This window comes from Trachurus trachurus (assembly GCF_905171665.1).
Source record: "Trachurus trachurus genome assembly, chromosome: 7".
Classification (NCBI taxonomy): Eukaryota; Metazoa; Chordata; class Actinopteri; order Carangiformes; family Carangidae; genus Trachurus; species Trachurus trachurus.
The window spans coordinates 27384312-27401235 of record NC_139901.1 but is presented as its reverse complement, the minus strand read 5'-3'; the positions used below and the strand labels follow the sequence as shown (position 1 = coordinate 27401235).

The 16924-nt window shown below is 45.1% G+C and overlaps 1 protein-coding gene across 1 annotated transcript in view; it reads right to left on the bottom strand.

Moving 5' to 3' along the window:
- The window catches only part of hspg2 (heparan sulfate proteoglycan 2), a 108974-nt gene that overhangs the window by 49364 nt on the left and 42686 nt on the right, over window positions 1–16924 (bottom strand). The window contains 25 exon segments of the mRNA XM_083975730.1: window positions 272–383; window positions 492–610; window positions 1455–1634; window positions 1922–2095; window positions 2272–2412; window positions 2548–2617; window positions 3486–3548; window positions 3668–3754; window positions 3988–4115; window positions 4978–5125; window positions 5529–5725; window positions 6743–6922; window positions 7025–7188; window positions 7306–7453; window positions 7455–7490; window positions 7493–7709; window positions 8244–8388; window positions 8821–8952; window positions 9654–9773; window positions 9875–10078; window positions 10234–10359; window positions 11522–11560; window positions 11692–11864; window positions 12636–12694; window positions 12879–12988. Coding sequence (XP_083831856.1) covers window positions 272–383; window positions 492–610; window positions 1455–1634; window positions 1922–2095; window positions 2272–2412; window positions 2548–2617; window positions 3486–3548; window positions 3668–3754; window positions 3988–4115; window positions 4978–5125; window positions 5529–5725; window positions 6743–6922; window positions 7025–7188; window positions 7306–7453; window positions 7455–7490; window positions 7493–7709; window positions 8244–8388; window positions 8821–8952; window positions 9654–9773; window positions 9875–10078; window positions 10234–10359; window positions 11522–11560; window positions 11692–11864; window positions 12636–12694; window positions 12879–12988 — 3272 coding nt within the window.

Below are 16924 nucleotides of genomic sequence, written 5' to 3'. Positions count from 1 at the left end.
AACTAAACTAAACACGGGCAGTCAGTCAAGCCGATACTTGGCCTTGGGGGAAAGAAAATCAGCTTGGATCCGTTTCAGGGGCCAAATCTGAAGTTTCTGAACTGAAATCTGCCCTAAGGAGGATTTTCACCTCGCATTACCAGCTCCAGCCACATAACTTGTGCAGCTGTGCAAACTTCACCAATCCTCTTGATAAAGGGCATGGGGTTCAATGAAGGCTTGCAGGCTGCACAAAATTAAGTAAACAGACATTTTTGTTGTGAATCAGCACCTGGCAGGAGGGTCCTCTGTATCCCTGAGGGCAGGCGCACTCCTCCACCTCCAGAGCACGTTCGTTACCGGTGGAGTGAGGAACGGCCACGTCCATCTTGATGTCTGCAATGCTGCAATGTTTAACACAAAAAACACATACAGTAATTCAACTAAATGCACTTTTAGATACATGTGAATGTGAATGTGCCAGGTGTGGTCAGAGAAATCTGCCGCCGTACCTGCTCTCCTCCATGTTGTCTGCGTAGGTAGCTCTGATCATGAAGACAGTGACGTCAGCCAGAGCCATCAGCAGGTGCTCACGAGTGCACGGCTGCCCGTCACTGCGACGCCACGCAGACTATCAGCCAGAGAGGAAACTTAGTCAGTTAATATTGTAGGAGGAGCATCCGGTCAGATACTGGAGAAACATCATCTTCTGAGTTGGGAGAATTTCAGTAAGTAATGCACGTATCTTAAATGGTTTGGTCCGACCTCCACTACGAGACTTTGTTAATTTCCTCTCAGAAGGATCCATTAAATCCACTAGAACATCTTCAGCTGATAAGCCTGTGCATGTTCTCATTTGTCCAGGTCATAGTATCTCAAAGGAATTTTAAATCGAAAGCAACTGGACTTGGATGAGAGGTGAAACGTCTTCATAGACAAATAACCAAGAGGCTTCATCAGTTCATGCTCGCATCTGACCAGGCTGGGACTCTTCCTAGACAAATAACCAAGTCCAGTTGCTTTCGATTTCAAATTCCTTTGAGATCTTCAGCTGATTGTTCCACAACATTTCATCAACTTTTTGTATACAAGCTGTGGAGTGCCCTCCCAGATATCAGTAAAAACTGCAGCTCGATTTTTGCAGCTTTAATATTAAACTCCCTCTTGACTGAAAAACAACTTTGCGAGCTCTTGTCTTTGCGCACCGTGACTCAAATGTGCCCCATAACCATAATAATCTCTTGTTTATGACAGATTAAGCTACACAAATACATTGTATATGATATATAACGTTGTTTAACACTCTATTGATTTTCTTTCTCGCCACCTTCGTTGTAAACAAATGCACATGGCCGGGAGGAGGGTTAGCAAAACAGTGGAAAAGTGACCGGACTTGCATAGTTCCTCTTTAAATGGTAACATTTATGCTCAATATTGTACTTTTTTTTTTCCAAAAGAAAAAAAAAGAAACCCACTTCTCTAAATGTCACAGCAACGTTTTGTCGGACAGCTGGGAAGGGCTTGGTCAGGGAGTAGTGCTCCAGGAAGATGCCGTTGCCCTGGAGAACCACATCTGGCTTCCCGTCGATCACCCGCGAGCGCTGAATCGGCGTGAACTGCACCGTGTAGCGGAGCTCGCCGCCATAGGCCGTCACCTGGTTAGACACATGGTGGGAAGAGCAGCACATCTCAACAAAAAGCTGGAAGTAGTGGAAAGGTATTTCACCCCTATGATACCGTAGGTGGGGGGGGGGGATCACAAGACACCCATGTTGAGGTCGACTGTGAATCCAAGCAGGAAGGTTCAAAGGAGGCTCGCTGTGTGGATGAGCGCAGCCTTTCATTGGACAACATGTCGAGACACAGAGAGGACTGACACTTCAGAGTTATCTTCCTCTCTCTTATCCACAGTTTCCTGCCATTTCACTTTGTCTCCTCTCACCTTATCTCCTCTGAAGCTCTCGGGCAGGACCCAGTAGTAGATGTCGTTGGGGATGCTGGAGGTGGGGCGGAAGACGACTTCAGAGGAACCCCTCTGGGAGACGCCCTCCGTGGTGGTTTTAGTGTTGGCGCTGTTGGAGAGGTAGAAGAGCTGCCCGTTCACCCCGCCTCGCACCTGAGACGCACACACACAGAGAGAGAGAGAGAGCGGAGACCGTTTGCACGTTGCATCTCACTGTTTAGCGTCTCAATGGGATTTGCTGATAAAAGCAGAGCTGAGCAAACACTGAGTCACAAACCTCGATAACCAAAAATATTCACCCCTCCCTTTTTCAGATCTGAAAAACCCACCTGATCCCGACTCCAACTGGAGCTGGCGCACTGTTTGGTGACGCCCATGCAGAAACAGCGTAGGCAGCCCTCGGGGTTGGACTCGGAGAGGTGGAAGAAGCCGGCCTTACACTCGTCACACAGAGCTCCTGCCACGTTGTTCTGCAACACACACACACAGATATGCACATGTGTAATCCATCTGTCTGTCAAGATCTTTTTTTTCACATAAGATGACAGCAGCAAAAAAAAAAAAAATCTGGTTATGATATCGTCACCACCACGCTGCATGGTTACCTTGCAGCTGCAGGGCCGGCTGCTGGTGCTGACGGTTCCTCTGTTATCACACTTGGAGTTGGAGTTGGAGCTGGAGCTTTCTGCAGGGACAGAGCCATGGAAAGAAGATGACATAAGGGGGGAGGAAAGGAAAGTGAACCTGGGAGCGCTCCAGCCTCCCTGCATACCTGAGCCATGACCACATACACCAGCCTACTGTCTGTAACACCAAGGTCGGGAGGCGGTAATGATGGTAATCATTGCACAGGGTCAAGACCTCCTTGTGGTCACATTGATTGGATCAGCGAAGGTAAAGTAACACAGGTGCAGTGGTTGTTGAACGTATAGATTACATTATAGACATTAGATTGGCATGCTCAGTTCTTTTAAGAGAACTATGCAGGATTTGTAGCTTAACTATGCTACATTTTTACCTTGATTAAACAGCTTTGGAGTAATCATGGTGGTTTAATAAATGGCTTAACTTGTTACGAGAAAGAATGGAGGCTCTCTGCCTTCCACCTTGCATCTCTTTGCAAACTCTTGTCTTTGCGCACTGCGACACAAACGCACCCTATAACCTGTAATCTCTTGTTTATGATGGATTAAACTACAGAAATATACACGTTGAACATCGTACATGATATATAACGTTATCTACCGCTCTATTGATTTTCTTTCTCGCCGGCTTTGCTGTAAACAAATACATATGGCCGGGAGGAGGGTTAGCAAAACAGCAGAAAAGTGACCGGACTTGCATAGTTCCTCTTTAAATCTAAGATGAAAACACATCTTTTCTCTATTGCTTAAAACTGTTTGTCTAAATTGTTTTTACTTTATTTATTTATTTTACTGTTTTTATATCTTTTGTGATTGCTTGTGCTTTTTTGCTGTTCTTAACATCTGTAAAGCACTTGATGGAAAGTGCTCTATAAATAAATCTATTATTATTTTTATACTCACGGTTAGGAACACATTTTCCATTCGGCAGGAGCGGGTTGCCCTGGTAACCAGAAGCACACCTGGAATACAAGAGAAAGAAAAGAAAAAGGAGCTTGTTTTGTTTGGCTCTGCAATAAATATTAACCACCGATCATTAGAGAGTCATATCATTCCTTATAAATCACATCAGTTTCCTCACTTTTCACAGCGTCTGCCCGTGTAGCCGGGCCTGCAGGCGTCACACGTCGGCTGCTGGTCAACGTCCACGAAGCAGGTGTCAGAGAAACTACAAACCCCGACCAAAGAGATCAAGATGAAGATTTACGACAGCCTTTTTTTAAAGCGAGAGGCATTTTGAATGAATAAATCAGACCTCAAATATCTGAATGAGCTCAGCTTTGGGAATAAGAAACTGACGGGCAAAGTGGCCCGACTCCCAATGACGCTGTGTGTGTGGTATGTGTGTGTGTGTGTGTGTGTGTGTATGTGTGTGTGGTCTGGGTGGATGTGTGACCTTACCGGCGTGAGGTCTCGGAGTAGGGGCAGGGGCAGGGCTTGCAATCGTCGGTGCGGCCTCTGCTGGGGTCACCGAAGTAGCCGGGGCGACACTTGTCACACTGAGGCCCCTCTGTGTTGTGCTGGCAGCTCTGTGGAGCGGAGATCACACTCTGTCATTCTCTGACACAGATTCCCCTCAGAAGAATTAGACAATTTGGCAAAAAAATAAAGAAAAACACTTTCTTGCCACAAGTTGGATTAAAAAGATTTGCAACTCTTGTTTTCCTTTTCTGAATGTGAAGCTACAAAAAAAGAGACAATAGTGTAGAAGCTGGGGGCAGAGACAGCCGGGACGAAGATTGCCGTTATGATTATTATTTGCACATTTTATCTCAGATCTCATCTGTGCACAAACAGAAATATTAAAAAAAACAAAAAAAAAACAAGCTGGTGTTTCACAGCGACTTCATCATTCAGACACAGTATTTTATTTTTACTTTTCTATTTGTGAATGAAGGGCAATAAACAAAGAATGTGATAATTAGTGAGTTTTCTAGAGGCTGTTCTTGTTCATAAGCTTTAATATGAACTAAACTAATCACTAGTTTCAGAAATGGACAAAAAAAGAAAAAAAAACCTGTTTCTTATTATCTATTTGGGTGACCATGTAATTGATTTTTTTATTCTATATATATATATTTTTTTTTTGAGTCATTTGTCATTTATATTATATATGTATATTTGTGATTTATTTATTATTATATATTTCTTAAATTTATTTAGATTTTTTTTTTTTTCATTAAATTTCTTTTAATTTTAATTTATTTTCTTTTTCTTATAAGGTTACGCTGGATGTGGTGTTGCTTTACACATTTCTGATCACGGACTTTGCATTGCTGCACAGTCCGATATAAATTTGTTTATTAAACTGAAATAAGTTTCTTATTATAGCGTGTGCTTCATCAGTGACTTCCATTTCCCATGTGACAGAACAGATGTTGCAGTAATTACCAGACAGTGTCCGCTGATGGGATCACAGGCGCTGGCGTGTCCGTTGCAGTTACAACCGGCGCAGGTGCCGAGGTAAGAGCCGCCGGGCACGCGCTCGAAACCAGAGGAGCACATCTCACAGGAGAGGCCCGAGTATCCAGGAGGACATCTGGAGAATGACAACCGGAGCAGTTAGTTTCCAGAGAGAGAGGGAGAGAGAGTCGAATTACAACACCGCAAACTGAGCCACAAATTACTGTCTTAATCATGTAAACAAAAAGCAGCTGACTGAGGCGCAGCTAGAAAACACACACATGCAACACAACTTCTTGCCGGAACTGAAGCAGGGGAATTAAACGCTGGTGCACGATTACCAAGCTGTAATTTCACAACAGGAGTCAGGACCACCTATATGAACGCTCCTCAATCTAAACATGCAACGTACAATGCACACGTCCCAACAGGACTGTAAACCCGCTGATTGACACCTTGAACAGGAAACTCGTATCAAAGCTGGAATCCTTCACCTCGGGGTGTGTTTTTGTTTTCGTGTTTTTTTTTTTTTTCCCTACCTGCACTCTTCAACATCCTTGGCGTGACCCCGGGTGCTGAACTCCACGGTGGTGGTATCCATGACGATGTCGCTGATGGCCACGCTGACCATGTGGTCGTCGTAGATGGTGCGGATGCTGATGCTGTCCAGGTTGGCCAGCGTCATCAGCAGCTCCTCCCGGCTCACAGGGCGCCCGTTGGAGTGCTGCCATTTATCCTGCAACACAAAAAAACCGTTGGGTTTATTGATCGGTACAGATATTACAAGTTTGCTCGCATGCATTTCTTAATAATATCTTTGGCAGAACTATAGCTGTGTCATAATTCGGGGGCTGCATCCTTTGGAGGATGAATTTAAAGGTCCATCCCATTTATCCACCTCTGACAGATCATCTCTCCCAAACTAATATTCTAATTTAATAAAAAATTATGGTAATTCAGCTTTTATAGTGACAACTGTTACGAGCACTGCAGCACTTCTCTCATCATATTCATATTATACATTATGCCAATGATCATGGATTTGCATTGGTTCATTTACATACTGTTTACAGCTTCTTGTTCAATAATCTTGCACTGTATTATACAGCACTGTGTTTTGTTTTGTATTACTGTCTACTTTTTGTTATTTTTTCTGTAGTGTTGTATGGATGTCCCTCATTTAGTGTTACTGCCTGATGAATTCAATATCTGTTCTCTACATGGATATGTTGTGTTTCTATGGATGTCTCCACCTTTGTGACCTTTGTGTCCTTGTTTTATGTATTATGTGTTTTGTGTATTTTAATGGCCTGAGGTCTTTTTAACATCATGCCGAAGGACTACAGTTACAGTGCTAACACTAACACATTTACAGAAATGTTCATTAATGTGCACTGTTATCTAAATAAATAAATGAGATGTGTCCAATTACGTCACAGCGTCGCAACAAGGCCTTCTGTATCCCAGGATTCTTTGCGCACAGTTAATTATTAGCCGCCTAGCATGCTTCATTTTGCGGCCGGTGTGGAGGCGTGGTCGTCAGAAGTGTAAAAAGGTTTCAAATGTTTAACATTAAGATGTTTGGATGTAATCAGGAAATGCTCCGAAGACTGGACTGTCCCATTTACCAACGGTTGATGCGGCCGTCGGAGCCTCTGAAGCTGTTACATCCATAGACCAGGTAGGCTGCGTCCCTGAATTGGGACACAGCTTATGTGTCACCACCACAGTGTCTTGTTCCTCGTAGACCTACCTCGGTAAACTTGATCTCCTTCTGGTTGACCACCTGGGCCGGCGTGTTGCTGCCTCTGCGGTACACCAGCCTGCGTCCGTTTCCAACCAGCAGCACATCTGGCTTCTCCACAGGCTCAGACAGGCCGCGGGCCAGCGTGTAGCGCACCTTGTAGTTCAGGGATCCTCCGTAGGAGTCGATCTAAAGAAGAAGAAAAACAGACGGAATGATTTTCATGGTCATTTGTGATGTGATCATCTAGAGAAGTGAAACAAAACATGCAAAGAATAACACGCTCTTTACCTTGTTGCCCAGGAACTGACGAGGCAAAGTCCAGAAGGAGTCCAGGTTGAGGAAACGGCGCGACAGGTCGACGAGCTGGAACTCCTCCATCTCGGGGTTAATGAGGAGCTGAGTGGAGGAGAGAGGAGGAGTCCCCGGCCGGGACGGGTAGGTGACATTCACTCCTGCAGGGCAGAACGACAACAGGTTCACTCACAGTTATTCAATGTTAGGACAAGAGTAAATATTTTATTTGACAGCCGTGTCTCTATCAGTTTTGTAAGCTTCAACAGTTTCAGTGCCTTTGAAGTCTTCCTCGTCGGTGAAGCGCAGGCTGATCTGGTTGCGGTAGCGGCCGGTCTTCTTGCAGTTTTTGGAGATTCCAGCACAGAAGCAGGGAACGCAGCGGCCGTCCACGCTGAAGTGACCATCAGGACAGTTTCCTGCAGAGAGAAAGACACAGCATTAAAAGAAAGACTCGTCTTTTCAACCAGAATTTTTCTTTAGTTTTGTCTCTACAGTAAAAAAAAATGAAGTTTTGTCAGCACCTGGGTTGGGATTGGATGTGAGCGTTAGCACTCCATCGGGGATACCGAACACCAGGCCTTTAGCGTTGATGGCCTCGCAGGTGTAGGCTCCCTGATCGGCCTCCTTCACGTCACGGATGGTCAGTGTCCCGCGGCCGTTCTCACTGCTCATGGAGATCCTAGAAATGCAGGAATACAGCACAACATTGTCATTTTAACATAACGTACGTGTGTTTCAGCTGGGATACGCTAACATTATGATGAAATATTGTTTACAGATATTGCTACACAACGATCAGCTCTAATTGCCTAAATGCACACACACACACATAAATGTACACACACTAGAATGACACAAGAGCTCTTGGAGTCGGAGTGAACCACAAATATCTTGGTAATTAAAATCAGTTTGTAGCTCCAGTCAAGAGTTGAGCACTGATCTGGGAAAGCTGTCGACAGTTACTCTCTAATGTCGAGTGAAAAAAAAAAAGGAAATAAATTCATGGTCCATTTTCAAATATTCTGGTCTGGTACAAATATTCTGGGGAAGACTGGATGCAGATGTTTTTTATTCAGCTCACCCAAACAAGGAGACACATGTTTTTACGAAAAGTAGCATCAACAAAATCAACTCCATTAATCCTCAAACTCTTTGAACGGTTGAAGTTCAGCCCTGAAACCAGAAAGGAAGGAGGATTTCCCATCAGCCCCACCTGCCGCTGACGGGGATGTGACCCCAGTTGAGCCTCCAGGTGATGATGGGCGTTGGCACGCCAACCGCCTGACAGGTGAACGTCACCGTCGCCCCCCGCGCCGCCTGGATGGACTCTTCCGGTGGGCTCGTCACAGAGGGAGGGGCTGGGAAGAAGAGGTGTCGAGAAGATGACAACTGTTTAAACCACATAATGAATGCAGATGTACAAAACAGAAAAAAGAAAAAGAAAAAAAAAGGGGGCCGGCATGTGACTGGAATTTGGCGATCCAGTGAAGCTCGTAAAAAAAAAAAGCAGCCAGAGGAAAATATAATTCTCTGTCATGGACGGACAATTCCCTTTCAGTTCTGAGGAATGGTCGGTTCACAAAAAGCTCTGTGTCTCCGTCAACACATGTGTGAAAAGAACTCGGTTCACAGCAAATTAGTCACAGCGTGCACGGGAAGTCAGAGGGCGACTATGTAGAGAGTCAGAGGAGCGAAGAGGGAGAAGAGAGGCGGCAAAGTCAGTGACAGAAAGAAAGAAAGAAAGATAGACTGTGAGAACAGAGAGCTGTGGGTGTGTGAGAGAGACTTACTGCAGCCGTACTCGTCGGAGCGGTCGGGGCAGTCCGGCTCTTCATCACACTGGTAACTGGCTGGGATGCAGGTGCGATCGCTCAGACACTCGAACTGCTCAGGTGCACATCTGTCGCCAGGACCCTTGGTGGCTGAAGTTAGAATAAAGCATTAATTTGAGGCTGGAAAATTATGTTTTGTATAATTTGTCTAAAAAGAAAAGATCCCTGTGTGCTCAAATCAGAGCCGGTATACTTGGTCTTCATATCCAGACAGGCAGATATGTGAGCACAGTGGAAGAGGATAGAATTTGTACTTTGTGTGATCTCAAAGAAATGCATTTTGTGCAAGCTGTTTTTAGAACGGCGGAGCAGAGCCGCAAGCTGCTCAGAGCTACGCTACGGAGGCACCAGACCGTTTTGGAGTTGTTGGATTGTGTATTTGATGAGTTTGATGAGGGAAACAAAGAAATTCCATTAGCCTCCGAAGCGTAGCTCTGAGCAGCTTGCGGCTCTGCTCCGTCGTTATAAAAATAGCTTGCACCGACAATTAATGGTAACAAACCTACTGCTAAAACGATAGGGATTATGGCAATGAGCCTTTTTACCAAAATGTTGAACTATCCCTTTAAGTTGTTTATGTATGTGACAACATGAAGGATTGTCTAGTTTTTGATATTCTTAGTAAATGTGTCTTGTAATCCCATATGAGATGGGCCACAATGGTGGCACGACACGAAAACAAAATATTCATTCATTCATTCATATAATAAAAAGAAAAACTTTTAAATCACAGAAGGTCCAGGTCGAATGTGCACAAACGTTGATGTGGTTCAAGACAAATGGAGACTTACGGCAGTCTGTTTCATCAGAGTTATCCTCGCAGTCATTGTCTCCATCACAACGCCACAGCTTGAGAGCGCAGCGACCGTTCTTACACTTGAACTCGTTGGGTTCACAGGGAGATGGGGTTCCTGGAGGAAGACGGAGAACGACGATCAGAGCGTTACGTTGCGTTACGTCCGATCGCCTGCACACGCAGACGACCACCACGCGACAACACGACCACACTTACCGCATCTGAACTCGTCGCTCCCGTCCGAGCAGTCCCTCTCTCCGTCGCAGATGTAGTCTCGGGGGATGCACTCTCCGCTCTGGCACGTGGCCTGATCGGCCCTGCAGGGTCCAGGTGGGCTGGGGGGCCGCGGGACCTTCTTAGTGGTGGTGGTGGTGGTGGTGGGAGGAGTGGTGAAGACCGGAGGTACAGGAGGTTTTATATCTAAAACCCAAAACGTCTGATTAGACTCAACAAAGTGCACAGAGAGGAGACTTGGAGCCGTCACACATCATCATCATCATCATCATCATCATCCAGCCATGCCATGAGCAGCACGTTAGACCCCCCCCACAGCCAGTCGAGCTGAAGCCACTCACCACAGTTGGTCTCATCGCTCATGTCTCTGCAGTCTGGTCTGTTGTCACACAGGTATTCCAACAGGATACATGTCCCATCACCACACCTGTGTTCATCTCGCATGCATGGTCTGATGCTGGGGGAGACTAAGAGAGATGCAGAGGGAGGGGGGTGGGGGGGAGGATGGTTTTTAATGGATCAAAGACGTGCGGAGCCAATAAAGCTTCAGTGCAACATTACAAACGTGCGATGGAGAACAACAACAACATCCTGGATCGGCAGTGACGGTGCAACTCAGGGAGCTTGTAACATCAGCTGAGATCTGTGAGATACTTTACATATATTACATTTTTATAAATTTTTCTTTTGCACTGTTTTTCTATTGGGTGTCAAACTCATGCTGTGCTTTAACTAACCCAACCTGACAGGTAATAAACACACAGACAGATGAGACAAACTAGAGGTGGATGCATTAGACTTAACTAATCCTACAGGCTAGAAAAGACAAGAACAATCTATATAAGACACAGCACAGGACTAGTACAGACTAGAAAAACTAGACAAAGACTAGATTCTGGACTAGCAGACTAAGCAGGCTGCACAAGACTGGACATAAGCCTGACAAAACCAGACAGACTAGAGGAGGCAAACTAGACACAGAGACTAGAGGGACTAGATAAATAGACAGACGAGTTCCACAGATTCATAGATTTGATGTCCACATGTATATGAGATTTATATTAGACCACACACACACACTGGGCTGGACACAGACTAGACTAAACTAACTATGGGAAACACTAATTACTAATAACAGGAACTAATTACAAGATATAAATCAGACATACGGACTACTGGACCAATAGACTATACAAGACACACATACAGTAGTGACACAGATGGAAACCATGTCATATAAAATCATCACTACACTGATCTCATGCCTGTGTACAAAGCTGACTGACTCCAAACCAAAAAGTTGGTTTACGTGAACAGCAGCTTTTCTACTCGGACTCGGACTCCATGCCATGCAAAGGACCTCCTCCTTATCCACTGTGCACTTCTACTGGGCTTCAGGGGGCCACACTCAGGAGGAGCGTCTAACTTTACACTGGTGCTTCCATGCAAAAACATTCCCCAGACCACACAACCAACTGCTAGCACATGACGCAAAAAAAGTCATGGTAAAAAAAAAAAAAAAATTCTAGGAAATGCTCGACTGTTCCCTCTAAAGAGTGGTACAGTTTCTACAGTACAGTCGGCTCAGTGACCATGCAGCAGCAGTTACCCTGGCACGGCAGTACAAACCTGGCACCGCTAAAGGCTTCACAGGAGGCAAAGGTTGAGCTAGAAACCAGAGGGAAAACGTTAAGGACACCGCCTATACCGCTCTGCTGGGCCTCAAATATATTCTGCAAACAAACTTCTGGAGTCGGTGTGTTACGGGTCCATGGGTCCCTTATCTGCTGAGGTCTTACCTTCCCCGAGCCGCCTGAACTGAAAGCCCTGGACCGAGGTGACGTAGGAAGCGATGGCGCCCTCCTTGACCACGTTGTAGAGCACGCTGCGGATCAGTTCGTCGTCGCTGTTGTTCTCTGAGCCCACGTCCATCTCCACAAACACGTCCACGCCGTCGTCTCTTATTATCTTCCTGCAGAGAGCAACAAAGGTCTGGTGGTGAGGCTGTGCAGCAGACTCAGAGGTAAAGTTTCAGAGGTTAAAGGGATAGTTCAACATTTTGGCAAATAGCCCATTGCCATTATCCCTGGAGTCTTAGGGGTAGGTTTGTTACCTTTATATGTTGGTGCAAGCTGTTTTTTGATCGGTGGGGGAGTATGGTATTTCCACGTTTCCCATATCAAACTAAATACACAATCCAACAATTCCAAAACACTCTCATGGACAAGTTGTGACCTCCACGCTATGAGATAATAACATATAATTATGTTATTACTCAGAACTACCGTGTCTGAAATGTAGTTTCGGTTACGCATTTGCCTCAAACAACTCGTCTCGTAACGTTCTGTTATTATCTCATAGCGTGGTGAATGTGCAGGTCACAACTTGTCCACCAGAGCGTTTTGGAGTCGTTGGATTGTGTATTTGATGAGTTTGATGGGGGAAACCAAGAAATCCCATTAGCCTTTGTAGCGTAGCTCTGAGCAGCTCACGGCTCTGCCCCGCTGATCGAAAAACAGCTTGCAACAACAATTAAAGGTAACTAACGAACCTACTGCTATGACTATAGGGATTATGGAAATAGCAATTTTGCCAAAATGTGAACTATCCCTTTAAGTTTCTCTGCACACTGGCCTTGTGCAGTTTGGCAAAAGAGAAAAGAGAAATATCACCAGGCAGAGGCAGCTGCAGGGTCTCTACTTGTGGCGTCTCATAGTGTGATTTAAAGGATTCGTGTACTTACTTAATGAGGACCACGTTGACTGTCTGGACACCTGGAATCCTGTTGTATTCGGACTCCAGCTGTGGAGAGAAAACCAGACTCGCATAAGTTGGAATAAACAAGCATAATTTTCAACACACACACACATACACGCTTAAACCAGCACAGTCATAAATTACTTGCCTAAGCCTTATAAGGTAACTTTAGAGCTCACACACAAGCACGTTTCAGTGGAGTTTATCCTACAAAAGGGAAAGGACGTACCGTGTCCACCACCGCTTCAGAGATCTCATGAAAGGCCGAGGAGAAGATGTCCTCCAGCTCAGGGCTGTAGACCAGGGAGTCGGTGAAGTTGACGAGAGCTCTGTAATAAACTAGAAACACAGAGAAGGGAGGAGAATCTGTCAGCTAGAGAGACCACACAATAACAGACACAACGACCACAGGCTCAGCGTTATACTGTGAAGCCAGATTGGAGTTGCTAAATCTATTAAAAGGCAGCGATCTGATACGGGATAGTGTTTGGAAATTAATTCCCTTAGGAAAGCCTTTGGTTGCTTATAGCTGAGAGTAAAAACTGAAAAGCATGACTGTGGCTTAAATGAGAGCCACATACAAATTATGGCGTCTATTTCCATATCTCAATTGTGGTCGGGTCTGCACCGAGACCGACAACTGCAGCGCCGCTCCGCGCAGAGGAGCTAACAAGAGGCACACGCTGACACAGGCCCTCAAATATATGACCATGAAATTACAGCATCAAGGCATGTCTTCCTCCTCCTCCTCCTCCTCCTCCTCCTCTTCCTCCGTCCTACATGGAGACGTGTACGCAACATGTTCAAACAGCTGCTGATAAAGCTGCTTTGTTGCACAGTGAAAAGTGAAGACGTAATCAATACAAACATTCAGACACACAGTATTAAGTGATCAGTCAAAGCAGCAAAGGTCCACTCCGGACTGAAGGCCGATGATATCAGAGAGCTGGAGGGTGAGTCAGCATCGCTACAGACAAGCAGCTGCAGAAGACGAAGATGTAGATGAAGTAGAAGTGATATAAGAAGTGGAAGTTATCATGGTAGTATTAGTAGTAGTTAGGGTTGCAAAGGGGCGGAACATTTCCAGAAACTTTCCATGGGAAGTTAAGCTGGGGAATTTTGGAAATATTCCAAATTGGAAACTTTCCATGGGAATTATTGGGAATTAACTGGAAATTGGGGGTAATTTAAACAAACTATATCAAATCCAAACATAAATGTAAATATTTAGTTTTATCATAAGCAGACATCCATGCAAAATAATACAATTAAAAAACATGATATTTCAACAGATTTATTTGGGAGTAGAACTTTGTCAAGTTCTAATTATTGTATGAACAATCAATTTTACTCTTTTACTGAACAACAAAAACATGAATGTTGAGTAAAATATTGCTCCTCCGCCCTCTCCCCACCCAATCAAAAACTAAAATTTCGGATTTATTCCTGTTTATTCCCATATATTCCCGTTAATTCCCATGGAAAGTTTCCAACTTTGAAAATTCCCGGAATTTTGCAACCCTAGTAGTAGTAGAGGAAGAAGTAGAAGAAGAAGAAGAACAGCAGTGGGGATTATATCAATGGCCTACAGGGAGGCTGTGTTAACTGACTGGTCAGTAAACATGTAGGTCAGTTGGTTGAACATCTCCAGACATGAAACACACACACAAACTGCAATTAGTTGCCCATGTTTTAGCTTGACGTTTGGTAATCCCACCAGTATAAATCCTGTTTCTGCTTTTTCTCTGGTGATCTGATTTATTTTCAAACTCTGCCAAGCAGATGGTTGGTTTCACTTCTACAGCGCCGTCCACTAAAGTGTCCTTGAGTGAGGCACTGAGCTCTGCTACGATGTGGCTGAACCCTGCCCTGCAATCACTCCGAGGAAATGTAGCGAGAGGAGAAAAGACAAAATTCGATTCTCTCTTTGCAAAGTGGAATAAATCACTTTCTCTCCTTGGTCCCTTCTCTTCTAGCTCTCATGTTGTCCTGCAAAAACACACCCATCTGCTACACAAGTGGGTCACAACAGACCACAAGGAATAATTTTCATGCTTTATGTGTTTTATGGCATGCAAAGAATGACTAACTCCACTTTATACAATGGTAATAATTTAAAAAATTAGTAATCAACACAATAAAGGTCCCAAATTGTATGAAGTGAGATTTCCATACATTTTCTGCATTATTAAGCAGGTCTGGGTCATATAATGTAGTGTAAAAGTAATGAGTTCACTGAAAATGTATTCAGAAACTGCTTTACAACGTTGTCCCGACTTCCTGTAACTTTGTGATGTCACAACAAAGCCCGAAGCCCCGCCCACCTGAGCCCATCCTATCCTAGCTTGTCAGATAGTGTTCACCATCAGCTCTGAAGGAGTAAGCCAATCAGTAGAGAGACTCAGAGCCTCTACTCTTCTGATTGGCTGACACCGACCGACCTGTTGTTACCGGAGCTCCAGAGAGAGGAGATGTAAACAGTCAAGTCCATTTTCAACTCCACAGCTCATCAGCATGTCGTTTCAAAGGATCTGCTGCTGTTTCTAAAGTCCTGTTGCCTTTTGAGCTTTAGGATTAACTGTGACAAAAACAGATTAACTCAGCTGCAGTAATTTTTTTTCCATATGGGGTAAAAATAGTAAATATTATCAATATTGTCAAATTCTATGTATATACAGTAATCGGCTGTATGACAGATCTCCATGAGCTATATGAGTAGCTAATTATCATCAGAAATGTCAGATGTATTATTATAATTCCAATGTCACAGGCTTAAACCCATGAAACTTAAAATAGCCCGGGCCCGCGGGGCGCCCCACTCTCACACTCCTGCCAACACTTTGTTAGAGCGGGCCTGCCAGCCTCTGATTTCAGACTGGCAGTGTGGGTTTAGGCAGGAAGTCAATATTTGTACTGTTTCTTGCAGTGAGATGCTACTTACTTGCAATGCCCAAAGCAAAGAGTGGCGTTATAAGTAGGTATGTGCTGAGCCTGTAGCTACAAACATACATGCAAAAAAACCCAAAAAATACAATAAATCTGCACTCACATGCAACACAACATGCAGAAACTACACAGAATACTGTTCCTACTACTTTTTTCTGCTTCCCGGTTAATTAAATATCCGTGAACGCTTGGATACTGACAACATGCATTTATCATACCTACCAGGGGCTATTTAATTAAAAGTCAAAGATTTTGTGTCTCACACTCAGGCTGTGTGTTCACTGTGTTAGAGGCCTGTAGGGAGCCTCTGCTGCCTGAGCCGGGTCTGTAAACAGCTGTCCTCTCTTAACGCTGCTGAATCCCGTCTCCTCACACACACACACACACACACATACACACACAGCGTTGGCTCTACAAGACGTCAAGCTCCTAGTGAGGAAAAGCCTCATTTATGACAAAGTAAACTGAGCGCTGCCTATGAAAACACACAGCGAGGCGAACATGTAACAGCAGAAGTTACAGGCACCGACACGGCCCAACACGGAGTATTTGCTCTGCAGCCTGTTACTGTTCAGACTTACAGGAATAATTGTTCGGCCTGAATAAGGAACTAAAAGACGGGCAACATCAAAGTTTCCCATCAAAGCGCCTCATTTGACCCGCATATAATCTAATCACTTGAGTGGGTACTCGCCGCCGGGTCAGCAGCAGCTTGTAGCCCCAACTCTCTCTGAGCTCGCCGCTTCGGACGTTACAAGCTGGCGAGTGTGTGTGTGTGTGTGTGTGTGTGTTTGAGTGTGTGTGTGGGACCGCCGCCGCCTGAGATCCTTTGATTAGAGAGCAGAGTCGTGCCCTGCTGCTAACGAGCCGCTCTTTTACTCCGAGACCCATTCTGCTTTACATCACTTACTGTTTCCACCAGCAGGAGGGAGGGGAGGAGAGGGGGAGGGAGGGAGGGAAGGAGTGGGAGTGGGAGGTGGGGGGGAATCCCCTTGTCAAGCAACGCTACCATCAATGGTGGTGAAACTGTCACAGTGCGGAGATGACGGACGGGATGAAAAGAAAGAGAATCTGGAAAAATAGCATTCCACGCTCTTAATTCAAAAACTTATTTAGCTATTAAAGCTGTTCACCAGAACTGTGGCGGCTTTGTGCCGAGGGTCGACCCCCCCCCTGCCCCTGCCCCTGCCCCTGCCACCCCAACCCGACCCCCCACGCCCCCCTCCTCCTCCTCCTCCTCTGAACACATGGAGGCCTATGCACAAGACAAAGACTTGATTGAGCCGTGAGCCCTGCCTGGCCTTTAAAGCCCGGCCGCGTTGGGCTTGA